Below are 17595 nucleotides of genomic sequence, written 5' to 3' on the forward strand. Positions count from 1 at the left end.
GTATATACTATCTGTATATACTATCTTTATATACTATCTGTATATACTATCTTTATATATACTATCTTTATATATACTATCTGTATATATATCTGTATATACTATCTTTATATAATATCTGTATATACTATCTTTATATAATATCTGTATATAATATCTGTATATACTATCTGTATATACTATCTTTATATATAATATCTGTATATACTATCTTTATATAATATCTGTATATACTATCTTTATATAATATCTGTATATACTATCTTATATAATATCTGTATATATATCTTTATATAATATCTGTATATAATATCTGTATATATGTATATAATATATATATACTATCTGTATATAATATCTGTATATAATAATAATATATAATAATAATATATCTAGACATTTCTGTCTTTAAAGACATGATGCACTTTGATGTGTTTAAAGAGATCTTGATGAGAATCCAAAGTGAAGCTGAAACTTCCTTTATTTTATATTTATTTATCATTTATATTTAATATATATTTATAATTTCAGAGAATATTCCAGTTTTTGTCAGAATATTACACCGTCGTACAAACATGAATAAATACTTCAAATAAATACATAAGAGTACCTGTAAATAAAAATGAGAGAAGCTTCTGCACCTGATGGAGGATTAATAACATATGTGCTCTATGAACAGCCATTAACCAGCTGCAGACTGTAAACACCTGCAGACGCTGCAGACGCTGCAGCTGCAGGTGTTTACAGTCTGCAGCTGCAGCGTCTGCTGTCTGCAGGTGCGTCACACTTTAACGCTCCACTTGGATCGTGATGCTGGAGAATCCAAACTCCGAGCGCAGGAGCTCTGTGGCGTCCGTGAGGACGATCTGTGCGTCTGCATCTTCCTCTGGGGACAAACAGGAAACATGATGCTGCAGCCTCCACTTATTAAAGGGGATGTTATTTATCCAGCACTAGAAACTGTTGATTAGTTTTCTGTTTGAAACTATACGAAGACGTTTTAATGACTTCTACTACAACCTGTATTTGAATATAATACGCTTACTATCTTATAACTCTTTCAGGCATCTTAAGACCTTCTTACTTCCAGTTAAAGTTTTGATGACTGAACTCTTCATAGTGAAAGTATTGAAATCGACTGCAGATCTTTAAAGTTTAATGCATTCATGTCACACTCAGCCCCAAGACCTAGGATTGCACAAATTGAGGCTGTTTGTCCAGACCCAGATCACTTGACTCCTGTGCACCCCCCCCCTGCCCCCAGTACCTGCACCCCCGTGCACCCCCTGACCCCAAACGTCATTGAGTAGTTTCCCTGGTTTTTGTGAGCATTGTACCCCCTCACACCTCCCCCCCACCACCCCCCCCACCACTCCCCCACCCGCCTTCCTGAGTTGACGAACTGTTTGGAGGACTTTTTTATTCACTTACTTGTTATTTTCATAAGGACCTGGAATCCCTGATGCTGGAGAATCAAACTCCGAGAACAGGAGCCTTGTGGGCATCCGTGAGGACGATCGTGCGTCTGCATTTTTCCTCTGGGGAAAAACAGAAACCGGATCTGCACACTCCACTTATTAAGGGGATGACAGATAGCCAGACTGAAACTGCGTGAACATAGAACTGTTTGAAACTAGACGAAGACGTTTTAATGACTTCTACTAAACCTGTATGTGAATATAACCCCCCCCCCCAAAGATTAATATATTTGTCCTCTTTTTAAATGTTGTAAGCTTAAAAAACAACAAATGAACAAAGGATTCACAATAATATTGAGTTGTGCCAGACATCAGATTTCTGTTGACGTGTGTTATAATGACGTGTAGCGTCCTGTACCTGTGTCCAGGTGCACGGACAGTAATGCGTGCGTCATGTTGAGGCTCCACACGTGCAGACTGTGAGCAGACAGGACTCCTCGCACAGACAGCAGCCGCTGCCTCACGCAGCTGACGCTCACGTCCGGAGGACTTCCTGCAGAGAACAGCAGTACTGAGTAACACGTGAACCTGCAGTCACTGAGGATGATGTGATAACGTCTTACCCTCCATCAGGACCCTGAACACATCCCTCGTGACTGGAAGAGTCGTTCCGAGAACAAGAACGGAGAACAGGAACGTACAAACCGGATCTGCCACTTTATATTCCGGCTGCGAGGGAAACACAGATGTGAGAGCTGAACCTGCGTGTGTCCGACACGTGAACGATGACACGTGAACGATGACACGTGAACGATGACACGTGAACAATGACACGTGAACATATTAATATATTTGATCTTCTTATAACGCGTTTAAAAGGTTGTGTTCAAGAGCCAAACAGCTCAGAAACACTTCAGAAGAAGGAGGAGAGGAAGAGAGGAGGAGAGGAGGAGATGTAGGAGAGTAGAGATAAAGAGATATATATGAGTAGGGAAGATATTAATAGAGTAGAGATGAAGCGAAAAGAGGTAAGAGAGGAAGATGAAAGAGGAGGAATAGGAGAGAGGAAAGAGAAGAGAGGAGGAGAGGAGGAGAGAAGAGGAGAAAGAGATGCGGAGAGTAGATAGGAAATAGAGTGAATATAGGAGTATATGAATGAGAGGAAGAGATTAAGAGATGAATATTAAAAGAGTAATTATATTAGATATGTAAGATAGGAGAGATGGAGAGTAAGAGAGGAATATATGAGTAGAGGATATAGTAATATATTAAGATATTAGAGTAGTAGAAAGAGGAAGATATGAGAGATGAGTAGAGAGGATTATAGGAGTGATATTATATAATTATAGTTTTAATTCATATCATACTTGAATTTTTAGAGTATTAAGTCTATTCTCTCCTTCTCTTTTTTCTCTTTTTGTCTCTTCTCTTCTCTTCTTCTATTCTCTCCGTCTCTTTTTCTCTTCTCTCTTCCTCTCTCCTTCTGCTTCTTCTCTTTTTCCCCTTCTCTCCTTCTCTTTTTCTCTCTTGTTCTCTTCTTCCCTTCTTCTCTTCTCGTTTTCTCTTCCTCTCTCCTTCTCCTCTTCTCTTTTTCTCTTCTCTCCTTCCTTTTTCTCTGCCTCTCTCCTTCTCTTCTTCGCTTTTTCTCTTCTCTCCTTCTCTTTTGCTCATCGTCTCTCCTTCTCTTTGCTGGCGTCTCGCTTCTCTTCTTACGCTTCTCCGCTTCTCTCCGTCTCTTTTTCTCTTTTTCTCTTCTTCTTCTCTTTTTCCTCTTTTTCTCTTCTTTCTCTTTTTTTCTCTTTTTCTCTTCGTTCTTCCCTGCTCTTTTTCTCTTTTTCGCTCTTCTCTCCTTCTCTTTGTCTCCTCCTCTCTCCTTCTCTTTTGGCCGGTTTGTTCCCTTCTTCTTCTCTTCTCTTCTTCTCTTCTCTTCTTCTCTTTTTCTCTTCTTACTCTCTCCTTCTCTTCTTCTCTTTTTCCCCTTCTCTCCTTCTCTTTTTCTCTATCTTCTTCTCTTCTACCCTCTCTTCCTTTCTTCTCTCTTCCTCTTTTCTCTCCTCTCTCCTGCTCTTTTTCTCGTTTCTCTTCTCTCCTTCCTTTTTCTCTTCTTCTCTTTCTCCTTCTCTCCTCTCTTCCTTCTCTTTTTCTCTTCTTTTCGCGTTTTCGCTTCTTCTTCTCTTCTCTCCTTTTCTTTTTTCTCTTCTCCTCTCTCCTTCTCTTATGTCTCTGTGTCTCCCTTCCTCCTTCCTTTTCTCTTCTTCTTTCTCTTCGCCCTCTCTTCTTCTCTTCGCTCCTCGCTTTTTCTCTTTTTCGCTTTTCTCTCTCTTTCTCTCTTCTCTTTTCGCCTTCCTCTCTCCTTCGCTTTTTCTCTCTCTTCTCTTCTCTCCTATCTCTTTTTCTCTTTGTCTCTTCTTCTCGTCTCTTCTTCTCTTTCGCTCCTTCTCTTTTTTCTTCTTCTCTTCCTTCTTCTATCCTCTTCTCCCTCTCTTTCTTCCCTTCTCTCCTTCTCTTTTTCTCTTTTTCTCTTCTCGCTCCTTCCTTTTCTCTTCTCTCTTCCTTCCTCCTTCTTTCTCTCTTTTTCCCCCTTCTCTCCTATCTCTTTTCTCTTCTTCGGCCTCTGCTCTTCCTCCCTCTCTTCGTCTTCTCTCTCCTGCTCTTTTTCTCTTCCTCTCTCCTTCTCTTTTTGTCTCTTCTTCTGCGCTTCCTCCTGCTCTATTTTGCTCTCTTCTTCTCTTTCTCTCCTTCCTCTTTTTCTCGTTTTTCTCTTCTTCTTCTCTCCTCTCTCTTCTTCTCTTCGCTCCTGCTCTTTTTCTCTTCTTCTCTTCCGCTTCCTTCTCGTCTGCCTGCTCCCCGCTCGTCTGCGCTGCTTTTTTTCTCGTCCTCGCTTCTTCTTTCTTCTTCTCTTTTTCTCTTTTTTCGTCTTCTCTCTTCTTCGCTTTTTCTCTTGTCTCTTCTGTCTTCTCTTCTATCTTCTCTCGTCTTCCTTCCTCCTTTTCTCTCCTCCTCTTTACTCCTTTCTTCTTCTCCTTTCTGCATTTTTCTATTCTTCCTTCTCTTCTTCTTCTCTTCTTCTCTTCTCTCTTTTTCTTCCTTCTCCTCTTCTCTCTTCTCTTCTTCTCTTGTGTCTCTTCTTCTCTCCTCTCTCCTTCGCTGCATCTCTCCTCGCTTCGTCTCCTTCTTCTCTTCTTCTCTTTCTCTTTTTCTCTTCTGCGTCTCGTCTCGCCTTTCTTCTTTCTCTTTTCTCTCCTTCTCTTCCTTCTTCGGTTGCACTCTCTCTCTTTCTCGTTTCTCTTTTTCTCTTCTCTTATCTTCTCCTCTCCCTCTCTCTCTCTTCTCTTCTCCCTCTCTCTTCTTCCTTCTTCTCTTCGCTTTTTCGCTTCCTCTCTCCCTTCTCCTCTTCTCTTTTCTCTTGTCTCTTCTCTCCTTCTCTTTTCTCTTCCTCTCCTCCTCTCTTCTTCCTCTTTTCTCTCTCTCCTTCTCTTTTTTCTCTTCCTCTCTCCTTGCTCTTTGTTCTCTTCTTCTTCTCTTCTCTCCGCTCTTCTTCTCTTCTCTCCTTCCTTTTTCTCTCTTTTCTCTTCTTCTTCTCTTCTTCTCTTCTTCTTCCTCTTTCTTCATTCTTCTGCTTTTCTCTTCTTCTTCCCTTCTCGCTTTTTACTCTTTTTCTTCTCTTCTCTCCTCTCTTTTTCTCTTCCTCATCGCCTCTCTTTTTCATCTTTTCTTTCTCTTTTCTCTTCGTCGTTCTTCTCTTTCTTCTCTTCTCTCCTTTCTCTTTTCGCTCTTCACTCTCTCTTCTTTCTTGCTCTTTTTCCCCTTTCCTCCTTCCTTGTTGCGCTTCTTCTTCTCTTCTCCCTCTATGCTTCTCTCTCTCCTTCTCTTTTTCAGCTTCCTGCTCTCCTTCTCTGTTGTCGCTCCTTCTTTGTCTCTTCTTCTCTTTTTCTCTTTTTCTCTTTTTTTCTCTTGGCTCTTCTTCTTCTCTTCTCTCCGTCTCTTTTCTCGTCTTCCTCTCTTCCTCTTCTTCTCTTTTTCCCCTGTTTTCTCCTTCCTCCTTCTCTTTTCGCTTCTCTCGTCTCCTTCTCCCTCTCTTCGTCTCGTCGCGCCGGCTCTTTTTCTCTTTTTCTGCTCTTGCTCTCCTCTCTTTTTCTACTTCCTCTCTCCTGTCTCTTTTTCTCTTCTCTTCCGCCTTCCATTTTTCTCGTTTCTTCTTCTTCCGGCTCTGTCTTCTCTTCTCTTCCTTCTCTTTTTCCTGCTTCTCTTCTGTCTTCTCTTCTCTTCCCCCTCGCTTCTTCTCTTCTCTCCTTCTCTCCTTCTCGTTGTCTCTGCCCTCTCCTTCTTTTCTCGTCTTCTTTTCGTTCTCTCCTGCTCTTCTTCCTTTTTCCCCTTCGCTCCTTTCTCTTTTGCGAGGTCGTCAGTCTCTTCTCTTCTCCTCTCGTCTCTGCGGTCGCGGCCTCCTTCTCTTTTGCTCGTCTCTTCCTTCTCGTTTCTCGTCGTCTTCTCTCCTCTTCGCTTTCTTCTCTGCGCTCCTTCTCTTTTTCTCTTCTTCTCTCTCTCTCCTTCCTTCGTCTCTTCTTCCTCTCTTCTCTCTCTTTTTCTCTTTCTTCTCTTCCTCTCTCTTCTTTTCCTCTCTCCTTCTCTTCTTCTCTTCTTCTCTTTTCTCTTTTTTCCCTCTTCGGCGGCCCGTATAGAAGGTTCCTTTTCTTTTTTTTTCTCTCCACTGTCCTACTTGTTATTCATCTATTCTCCTTCTTTTCGCTTCTGCCTCTTAGGTTAGCACCTGTTTGGACAGACCGCAGAGTGGTATGCATGGTTGGCAGCCAGCAGGACTCCCACACTTTGCAGCAGATCTCCCACCACGTGGATGAACGCCGCCCTCACGCTGGCGTTGCCGTGTCCGTGATGGTGCCCCCCCCCCTGTCGCTGCCGGCCGGTGGGGAACGTTGTGGCCGTGGCCGTGTGAGGCTCCAGACTGGTGCAGGATCAGGACCATCCTGCAACAAGTGTTTTCATGAGGAGACTGTATCTCGCCGTCACTGCGGCGCGAGCTGCTCGTACTCACAGGACGTTGACCCCGACAGCACAAGCGGAGGTCATGAGCATGATCCGACTGTCGATTGTCGAAGTCTCCGTCACTAATCCTGCGAGCGGCTGAAAGAAGCAGCGCCGCCGTCACCGCCCAGATAGAAACCACCGACAGCAACATGCCCAGAAGCTCTGTTCAACACACCAGACATTATATTATATTATATATATATTATCACTTAGTGCTGCATGTGTGTGTTGTGTGTATAAGACATTATATTATAGATATAGATATATCTATATATATATATATATATATTATCACTTAGTACTGCATGTGTGTAAGACATTATATTATAGATATATATTATATTATCACTTAGTACTGCATGTGTGTGTGTGTGTGTGTGTGTGTGTGTGTGTGTAAGTCTGGGTGAAGCAGGGAGAAGTCATGAGGCCCAGAGCCGCATGACTTCTTTATAAAACATTTTAATAGTTCAACCATTAATGTGTCTAAATGCTGATGCAGACTGAATACTTATTATTATTATTATTATTATTATTATTATATATCTTTTGTTAATGCATACGGAAAACATTTTGGCAAGGACATGTGTCTTTTATTTGAATTTAAAGCTATAATTGTGCTTTCTGTGATCTCAGCTTCACGTTATTTTCCCATGTTTGGGACAAATACCTGCTGTTTCCATGGTTTCCTGCTCAAACTGTACACATGCATGTTGATCATTACATGAATATAATTACATTAAAAAACAAACATTTAAAGGGTTTAAATATGTTTGTTAAACATATTTAACAAAAAGTGGGAAATAATACTAATATATTTAATTTGATGGTATTTTCAGAGCAACTTTCTTAAAGTGAAGCTCACGATCTTCTCATCTCAGAAAGTTTACCTTTATTTACCGAAATATTAAACTTTTAAAGTAAATAATACTTCCTGGTGTTTGTCTCACCGGCCCGCTGCCAGCCGAAGGTCATGATGAGAGTCCGAGGCCTCGCTGACATCCACAGAGAGAAGACGCTCAGCAGCACGCTGCAGAGGTCACTCAGGAGGTGGGCCGCGTCCGTCATCAGGGCCAGACTGTGAGCCAAGTATCCACCTGGGGGGGGGGGAGAGGATGAAGTTGATGAAGATGAAGGTACCGACTCCTCCGGTGCAGCAGCTGCAGGTTCCTCTTCTCACCTGCCACCTCTCCGCTCATGAACACGAGGCTGACGCAGGCGGCCGCGAGCAGCTTCCTCCTGGCCGAACGCCTCGCGTCACTTTCGGCCTCAGACAGCGAGTCCGTCTCCTGGCAGAGCCGGTCGGGCCGCCGGTCGGGCCGCCGGACGGGCCGCCGCGGGGCGTCTGCACCGGACTCTGAGTCTGAACCCGGGGGACTCGACCTGCACATGTTTCACTCAGCTCTGATTATAAGTGTAATTAATACTTTTACACATATTTGATTGAATCATGAACTGTTGAGGTGAGAGATCTTACTTTCTCTTTTATTACGTTTTAAGAAGTATTGTATAGAAAATATAAACTGTGTTTCAGTCTGGCTTTGATGTTGTGTTTTCTAAGTCTAAAGGTTTATTAGTTTATTGTATTTTGTTCTTTTTATTAACATGAACTACTTTTAACATCCACGTCGCTCTAAAGGGTTTGGTTTGTTTGCCAGGTGAATTATAAATAAAGTTGGATTACTTTATTTAGGATGTTCAATCTCAAGTTTCGCATTATAAAGGTTTCACAATCTCAAACTACACGCAGTTTGAGATTTTATATATATATATATATATATATATATATATATATATATATATATATATATATATATATATATATATATATATATATAATCTCAAACTACACGCAGTTTGAGATTTTATATATATATATATATATATATATATATATATATATATATATATATATATATATATATATATATATATAATATTATTCCTTCTGAGTAACTGAAGTATTCAGATTCCCTGGCGCTGCAGAGGGACAGTTTTCAACCAGGCTAGCTTTTCCCTCCGCTTCCAGTCTTTATGCTAAGCTAGGCTAACCAGCTCCATGTTGAATGAGGAGTTTTAGAGGTGTTGGTAGTATACAACTTTACATATGAATATTTGTAAAACCTTTTTAACAAACAAACACGTTTGTCTGCAAATGGTTAATGTTGTGGGAAAATACCCGTACAATAAACTAAACAAGAAATACTTTCATTCAAATCCAGATTTACACCTTGAATATTTCTGTGTAACCTGTATTAATATACTTATGACGTTTCAGTACTAGAAACATAAAGTGGCTGATGAAGGTACCAAAACATTGTAAATAAAAGAACTGTGCAGTGAGCAGGAGCTCGTCTTCTGCTCTGAGACATTTGAAGGATCTGCTGGACCTGAGGAGAAACAAGACGTACCAGCTGAGAGGCTCCGGCTGGATCAGAAGTTCTTTCTCTGAATCTGCTGACGGCTCCATTTCTTCCACGACTGTTTACCGTCAACGTGAAGCTGGAAGCTCTCCACCTGCTGCAGCTGGTGTTTCCTCCCAGAGGTGGAGCAGCAGGAGCCAATGGCAGGTGACGGAGCTCCGGCGGCTCAAAGACACACTCGTCTGCAGTCTCACACTTTATTTGATCAGACAGTTACAGAAACAAACATTTTGGAAACACGTTGAAAGAATTACCTGGAATGTTGTGACGACAAGTCGATTTAAAACTAAATGTTTAGTTTTCTTTTTAAAGTTTGAAGAAAACACACAATCCCAATAAAACTGTTTTCAGGCACTTTAGTGAAGTTTATAAGAAACTAAACATTTCTGATGGTTTGAATTCAAAGCGTCGGTCAGCAGCGGGGAACATGGCGTACAAACATTCCGACACCAGCAGATAAAAATATAATACAAACATAATTTAAGTTGTCTTAACATACACTTAGCGTCACACAGATCCTCGTCGTTAACAGAAAACATTTGGCAATAAATCAAATCAGTAAGTCGTCTCGTTGTGGAGAGAAGTTGGTTTTTAGTCGAGTGCAGGAAGTGTTGCTCAGGAAATATCAGTCCATTTGTGGGAGCTCCGTCAGCACGTCACCTGGTGAGCAGGTGCAGACAACCACCAGCACGAGTCTCTAGGACCAGTTCAACATGTTGGGAATACGCTCATTAGTTTACGTTAGTGGAGCTGCAGTCAAGAGGCATTTAGCCTAGCTTAGCATAAGGCTGGAAACAGAACCAGCTCGCACGGATCAAAGTGACGTCGAGAAACTAAAAGAAGAAACGACGTGAAAAAGGTTCATCAGTGAAATCTAAACGTGGCTTAAAGGGAAGTTACATTTCTGTACAAATATTATCCACCCGTCTCCAACAGCTCTGAAAGTTAGAGGGGTTTCTTATGCTAAGCTAGGCTAATCACGACCAGCTCCACCTGCACCTCCAGCTCCACCTGCACTGCACCTCCAGCTCCACCTGCACCTCCACCTGCACCTCCAGCTCCACCTGCACCTCCACACTTCATGACAGAACTGATCTTTAACTGTCCGAAGTCAAATTCTTATCTTTCAGAAATAAAGAAGCACTTTTCCCAAAATGTTGAATTGTTCCTGTAAAACTTGTCTGCGTCACTTTATTCATTATTTGTTCTATTTACAGTGAACATCCAAACATTTAACCAGTTTGGTCGACACACACTGAACGTCTACGTGTCCACGTGCAGTACGACTGTAACACGTGTCCACGTGCAGTACGACTGAACACGTGTCCACGTGCAGTACGACTGAACACGTGTCCCGGTGGTCGCATTCTGCTAAATAAATGTTGCATTAAAAACAATTAAAACAATTTGGCCATCTTGAGCCTGAGCGTTTGTCAGACCGTCGTGGCAGCTTTCGGATTTAAACATGAACTCAAGATATTAAAGTGCACATGAAAAACTCAGTAGTTCCAGAGCTTTGATCTGCATGGCTTGGTCTGGTCCAGATTCTACCCGATATTTAAAAACTAAATATGAGATTGGATCAGAGACGAACCCGCTGGCACTTAAAAACTAAATATGGCACAAAATCTCCGACTCGCCTGAACAAAAACACCTAATAAGTTTCCTGCATGTCGGCCACATTCAAACCCATAATTTATACGAATCATCTTTCAAAACGCTCGACGCAGCTGCGGCGTCGTGCGGCTCCCTCACGTGGTCCCCGACGTGCCGTTGACGGCGTGAGGCTGAATCACGATCGGTGCGTTCTCACCTGCAGGCGTGAAGAGAAAACAGAATCTTTTAATCCCTACACTCAAATGTATTCCTCAGCAAAACAGACGTTGGTTCATATATATATATATATATATATATATATATAAATATATAGTATAGAGATAAGGAGAGAGGAGAGAGAGAGATAAGAGAGATAGATAGAGATGCAGCGAGAGAGATAGAATGAGAGAGAGAGGAGAGAGGAGAATGAGATATGAGTATATAGATGATATAGATATAGATATGATATGTATATAGATATATATTCTATAGAGAGATATAGAATAGAGGAGAGAATATGAGAGATATGATATATATAATATATATATTATATATATATATATATATATATATATCTATATATATATATTATATATATTATATATATATCTATATATAATATATAATTATATATAAATCATATATATTATATATAAATAATAAATATATATATATATAATATAATACATATAAATATTAAATTATAATTACATATAATAATAATACATAAATAAATATATACATACATATATACATATATATATACATACATAAATATATAAAAATTTTTTTAACAAATTTTTTTTTTTATACACACATACAGATATATATATATACACACATATAATACATTTATATCACATATATATATATATATATATATTACATATATAACATTTACATACATTATACTTTACATACATATATATATATATTATAATATATAGATACACACACATTTAACATATATACATACATATAGATATATATATACATATATTTTTTTTTTAAAAAAAATATACACATACATACATATATTTAACATATATATAATATTATATATATACATATGTATATATATAACATATGTATATATATATATAATATATATTATATATATATATATATATATATATATATATATACATATGTATATACTTAACATATGTATATAGATATTATATATATATAAATTTATTATATATATAATACTATGTATATATATGACATATGTATATAGATATATATATATATATACACATATGTATATATAATATATATTAACAACACATGTATATATTATATATATACATAGTATATATATTATATATATATTACATAATACATAGGGAGAGAGGGAGAGAGAGGACAGAGGAGAGAGAGACAGAGGGAAGAGAGAGAGAGAGAAGAGGGAGGAGAGAGACACATAGAGAGAGCGAGAGAACAGACAGAGGGAGAGAGAGACCACCACGAGTTGAGAGAGAGGAGAGGAGAGAGGGAGAGACAGAGAGAGAGAGAAGACAGAGGGAGAGAGGAGTAGAGAGGGGACAGAGAGGGAGCGAGATATATATAAGAGAAATAATATGTATAGATATAAAAACAAATATATATATAGATATATATATATATCATATATATATATAAATAAATATGTATATAGATAGATAAATATAGGGATATATATGCTATTTATACAATAATGTATTTATATATACATAGATATAGATATATATATTTATGTATTTATACACCAACATATATATACAACACATTATATTAATTAATATATTATATATTAATATTATAGATATCTTATACACACACTATATATACATATTACGTATATATATGTGTGTATATATATATTATATATATAATATATATATACACACACACCATATATATATATATATACAACACATATATTTATTTTTTTTTACATATATAATAATTATATATATATATATATATATATATAAAAAAGCAATGTTCAAAACAAAACAACAAGCTTGAGATGCAAAGAAGAAGCACAAAAACAGTTTTAGTGCTGAGATCAGCGGTTCTCAAACTGCGCAGCCTTTAAACCGTTAACTATTATAATTATAATTACTCAGAGGCTCACAGCTATGTCTATATTGAGAACATCTCAAACAATAATAATAATAAAACTAATACGTGTGTAATATTAATATGTAAATGATTGTGGCTCCTCAGAAACGATCTGAACTCGCAGGTTGAGAACCACGGCTCTGCATATTAAGCATCTTAGTACAAAGTTAATAACTTTATCAACAGTGAGTGTCAGCGACAAACGTATTAATAAGCAGCAGGAGACGCAGACAGCAGCTTCCTGCAGCACGCCACAGCATCATGTGCTGATTAGTGAAGCAGGAAACTTTACCTGAAAAGGTGACCTCTTTATCTGAAGCGTCAGGACTCGGCTGAATAACTATTACATGGTCTCCTGCTGTAACACACAAGTACAACACTGAGCAACTGACTAACAGTGTGTGTGTGACACCAGCTGTGTGTGTGGTGGTGATGTCTGTGTGTGTGTTGTGTGTGACACCAGCTGTGTGTGTGTGTGTGTGACACCAGCTGTGTGTGAGACACCAGCTGTGTGTGTGTGAGACACCAGCTGTGTGTGTGTGACACCAGCTGTGTGTGTGTGTGTGTGTGTGACACCAGCTGTGTGTGTGTGTGTGTGACACCAGCTGTGTGTGAGACACCAGCTGTGTGTGTGTGAGACACCAGCTGTGTGTGTGAGACACCAGCTGTGGTGTGTGACACAGCTGTGTGTGTGTGTGAGACAGCTTGTGTGAGACAGCTGTGTGTGTGTGAGACAGCTGTGTGTGTTGTGACACCAGCTGTGTGTGTGACACCAGCTGTGTGTGTGTGTGTGTGTGTGTGTGAGACACCAGCTGTGTGTGTGTGTGACACCAGCTGTGTGTGTGTGTGACACCAGCTGTGTGTGTTACCTTACAACTGTGTGTGTTACACACACACACAGTTGTAACGTAACACAAACAGCTGGTGTCACACACACACAGCTGTAACGTCACACACACACAGCTGTAACAGGTACTGAACAAAGGTGTTGAACATGAGTCAAACTGCTTTGGCATCAGAGACAGACGACAGCAGACGTGTGCGTACCTCCGGCCCATCAGGTGATGTCAGATTTCTTTTACAAGCTGCAGTGAATCCAAAAGAACAAAGTCTCTCACCTGCGTCCTGATCTCTGATCTCTGCCTCGAGGTCGTCAGGGTCCATGTAGGTGAAGCTTCCCTCATCTTCTGCTGTTTTGCACTTCCCACAGCAGAAACAGCAGCAGCAGAAGCAGCAGCAGCAGGTGAAGACGCCGCAGCACACCACGAGGGCCTGAACACAAAGGCAACACACACACCGTCAGGGCCATTCATGACGCAATCTGTGGCGGAGATAAAGTGGAGTCCCCCGCAGAACAATCTGCAGCTCACGCACACGCACACGCACACACACACCTTGAACCAGCACTTGGACATGAGGAAGTAATATTTCACGCTCTCGTCCCCGAACTGCTCTGCGATGTAGAGGCCCATGGATCCGTACTGGTCGTAGATCTTCCTCTTGTTCTCGTCACTGATGATGGAGTTTGCGTTGTTGATCTCCTTGAATTTGTCGGCAGCTTCTGGGTTGTCGGGGTTTTTATCGGGGTGATGTCTCAACGCCAGTTTCCTGGAAACGCGGGTCAGAATATGAAACAGTTTGACGCTACTCGAGTTCGTGATGAAGGACTGCCGTCATCCACAAGTCAAGACATTACAAGCACAAGAGTTTCACAACTCATTTCACCATCTTCAGTGAACTCGCAGTAAATGTCTCCGTCTGTGAGAGGTCATTCCTCGTGTGTACAAGTTCTCTCTCTCTCTCTCTCTCTCTCTCTCATAATTATATATATATATATATATATATATATATATATATATATATATATATATATATATATATATATATATATATATATATATATATATATATATTTATATTGAGCCGTGAGATGGACTGTTAAAAATTAAAAAAAGATTAGATGAACACAAATTTAGATTATTTAGACATGTTGAATTCTGCATATAAAACTGCTAAGAAACTGACATTTTATAGACTAAACATAATAGTAATAGATTAATGAATAAAAACGTATTTATGTCTGAACGTAGCCCTGAAATAATTGATCTGTGTGAACACACCTGTATGCTTTCTTTATTTCTTCTGGCGACGCTCCTTTCTCCAGGCCCAGGATTTTGTACAGGCTGTCTCCTGCGGTCGACATTTTGCGCTGAGGTCTGTTTGGGTCCTCCATGTTTCAGGATTTGGCGGCTGTGACATAAAAAACACAGATATGATATAAAGAGATATAATATAACCGTATGTTTAAAGTAAGTATAAAATACTGTCCCAAAGGTAAATCTCATGTAGGCTGCGTTGCTTATGCAAATTATTCTGGAGGACAATATGCACAAACATCAGAAGGTCAACAAATCCACTTTGGAAACATTTCAATCGCTTATAATGCTGCAGAGGAAGGTCTTCACGATGGATCTGATCTCAGAGGCCGTGTCTCTGGAAGGACTCACCTTTATCTGCAGAAATAATTTTTATTTACTCTAGCGTTACTCTGTCTCAGTAGACCGACAGTGTGTTCGCCGGTTACAGCACGACCAACATTTAAATGAATGGCAGGACTGGCGTTCGGTGTGGACGCAGCCTGACTGACTAACTAACCCGTCTCCCCGTGGAGCACCGCGTGCATCGTTTGGATTTCCAGGATTCTGCTGATTGATTTCGGTTCTTTGAGGTCACAACTGGTCACTTGCTTATTTCACAGAAGAAAACGTATTTATGAAAACCTTTGCACTCGTGTATTTATATTCACTACGTAAGGTTTATGGAACCTGTCAATCAAATACAGTTAAATAATAATCAGTTTATTCTTTTTTATATTTACAAGTTCCCTCTGATTGGTCCAATGTGACGTAATCTTGCTGTTTATTTAAAATACCTGATGAGGGTTTGTTTAGGAGCACATTACACATTGCACCTTTAGTTCTTTAGGTAATGAACCCGTCCTGTAACATGGGTTGTGTGTGTGTGTATGAACCCGTCCTGTAACATGGGTTGTGTGTGTGTATGAACCGTCCTGTAACATGGGTTGTGTGTGTGTATGAACCCGTCCTGTAACATGGGTTGTGTGTGTGTATGAACCGTCCTGTAACATGGGTTGTGTGTGTGTATGAACCGTCCCTGTAACATGGGTTGTGTTAGCTGTGTATGAACCGGCCTGTAAATGGGTGTGTTGTGTGTGTGTATGAACCGTCCGTAACATGGGTTGTGTGTGTGTGTATGAACCGTCCTGTAACATGGGTTGTGTGTGTGTGTATGAACCGTCCTGTAACATGGGTTGTGTGTGTGTATGAACCGTCCTGTAACATGGGTTGTGTGTGTGTATGAACCGTCCTGTAACATGGGTTGTGTGTGTGTATGAACCGTCCTGTAACATGGGTTGTGTGTGTGTATGAACCGTCCTGTACATGGGTTGTGTGTGTGTGTGTATGAACCGTCCTGTAACATGGGTTGTGTGTGTGTGTATGAACCGTCCTGTAACATGGGTTGTGTGTGTGTGTATGAACCGTCCTGTAACATGGGTTGTGTGTGTGTGTATGAACCGTCCTGTAACATGGTTGTTGTGTGTGTGTATGAACCGTCCTGTAATGGGTTGTGTATGTGTATGAACCGTCCTGTAACATGGGTTGTGTGTGTGTGTATGAACCGTCCTGTAACATGGGTTGGTGTGTGTATGAACCGTCCTGTAACAGGGTTGTGTAGTGTATGAACCGTCCTGTAACATGGGTTGTGTGTGTGTATGAACCGTCCTGTAACATGGGTTGTGTGTGTGTGTGTATGAACCGTCCTGTAACATGGGTTGTGTGTGTGTGTATGAAACCGTCCTGTAACATGGGTTGTGTGTGTTGTGTGTATGAACCGTCCTGTAACAGGGTTGTGTGTGGTGTATGAACGTCCTGTAACATGGGTTTGTGTGTGTGTGTATGAACCGTCCTGTAACATGGGTTGTGTGTTACGGTTTCCTTATCAAGTCCCTTAAAGCCTCATAACTGGTTGAGGAAGTAAATAACCAAAAAGAAAGCAAAGCATGCTGGGAGTCCAGACAGCCCACAGCACTAGTTATATAACTACAGTTCAAGTTAGTTACATAAGAACTTTAGTTTAATAAAATAATTACCTGGATTTACTTCACGTTAAACGCTGCGGGGTGAAGTCACGACCAACTGCTAACAGAGCTAGCTAACTTTAGCACGAGCAGGAAGTTACGCGTTAAAACTTACGTCCCGGAAGAATGAATGTCTCCGTTTCCGGTGGAATCATAGAGTCCGAAGTGTGTCCGTCGGTCGAGTTAACGTTTGTTCCATGAAGTGCAGCCGGTGCTCGGTTTCCTGGTGAAAACGTCTCTCCTCATGACCCACCGGAGGAAAACTTCAGCGAAGCAGGAAGCTCGAGACCGACCGGAAGTACGTCACTCTGCGGGCTGCGCGCGCGGCTGCGTTTCAAATACACCGGATGTAAATGTATTAATAAATAATTAGGATTCGGGGTTGAAAGTAATGTCTGTGTTTATTTTATTTATTGTGCATTTTATAATACATTTTGTTTATATTGTAGATCCCTGAAATATTCAACACCGACAAAATAAATGCTAATTGGTGTAAAATTGAACAATGTCTGAATGTATTGATACTTACCATTATATAATATTATTTTTCTTTGTTATTATCAAAATATTTGACATGTGCAATTTGTTGAATATAGAATATTTATAAAGGATTTATTTTTATGATATTAAATTATTTGATCTATATCTTTTAATCTTTTATATTCTTTTATTATATTTATATTTTGTTATTGATGTTGCTTGTATGCTTTTCCGGTCTTTTTGCGTACATAATATGACACCTAATATACAGTATCATACAAGTATTGTATTACAAATTACCATAATGGTTCAAATTTGCCTATGCTTCAGTGTGTATTCATCAAGTACATTTAAATATGTTTGACAGGAG

General features: G+C 39.7%; 1 protein-coding gene and 1 pseudogene across 3 annotated transcripts; both read right to left on the bottom strand.

The window, feature by feature from the left end:
- Nucleotides 1-613: 613 nt before the first annotated feature.
- Nucleotides 614-8999, bottom strand: LOC115006112 (zinc transporter 2-like; annotated as a pseudogene).
- Nucleotides 9000-9064: 65 nt separating this feature from the next.
- On the bottom strand, nucleotides 9065-17061 carry dnajc5gb (DnaJ (Hsp40) homolog, subfamily C, member 5 gamma b). Of its 3 annotated transcripts, none has more exons than XM_029428170.1 (6): nucleotides 16861-17061; nucleotides 14707-14836; nucleotides 13981-14194; nucleotides 13705-13858; nucleotides 12879-12941; nucleotides 9065-10694 (listed from the first exon to the last, which is right to left on the bottom strand). In XM_029428170.1, exons 2-6 carry the CDS (start codon nucleotides 14817-14819, stop codon nucleotides 10633-10635), a joined length of 606 nt encoding a protein of 201 aa, XP_029284030.1. In that variant the 5' UTR covers nucleotides 14820-14836; nucleotides 16861-17061; the 3' UTR covers nucleotides 9065-10632. The 3 variants fall into 3 exon arrangements, with proteins under 3 accessions (XP_029284030.1, XP_029284029.1, XP_029284028.1); XM_029428169.1 differs by having other exon boundaries at nucleotides 12879-12944; nucleotides 16758-17061; XM_029428168.1 differs by having other exon boundaries at nucleotides 12879-12944; nucleotides 16861-17060.
- Nucleotides 17062-17595: the final 534 nt, after the last annotated feature.

The sequence above is a fragment of the Cottoperca gobio genome, unplaced genomic scaffold, assembly GCF_900634415.1.
Source record: "Cottoperca gobio unplaced genomic scaffold, fCotGob3.1 fCotGob3_487arrow_ctg1, whole genome shotgun sequence".
Taxonomy (NCBI): domain Eukaryota; kingdom Metazoa; phylum Chordata; class Actinopteri; order Perciformes; family Bovichtidae; genus Cottoperca; species Cottoperca gobio.

Excerpts from the sequence above, each read along its gene's own strand:
- dnajc5gb (XM_029428169.1), bottom strand. The coding sequence starts at position 14,819 with ATGGAGGACCCAAACAGACCTCAGCGCAAAATGTCGACCGCAGGAGAC. Across the intron at positions 13,859-13,980 it reads TGTCCAAGTGCTGGTTCAAG|GCCCTCGTGGTGTGCTGCGG; the intron begins GTGTGTGTGTGC and ends CTTTGTGTTCAG. Across the intron at positions 12,945-13,704 it reads GATCAGAGATCAGGACGCAG|CAGGAGACCATGTAATAGTT; the intron begins GTGAGAGACTTT and ends TGTGTGTTACAG.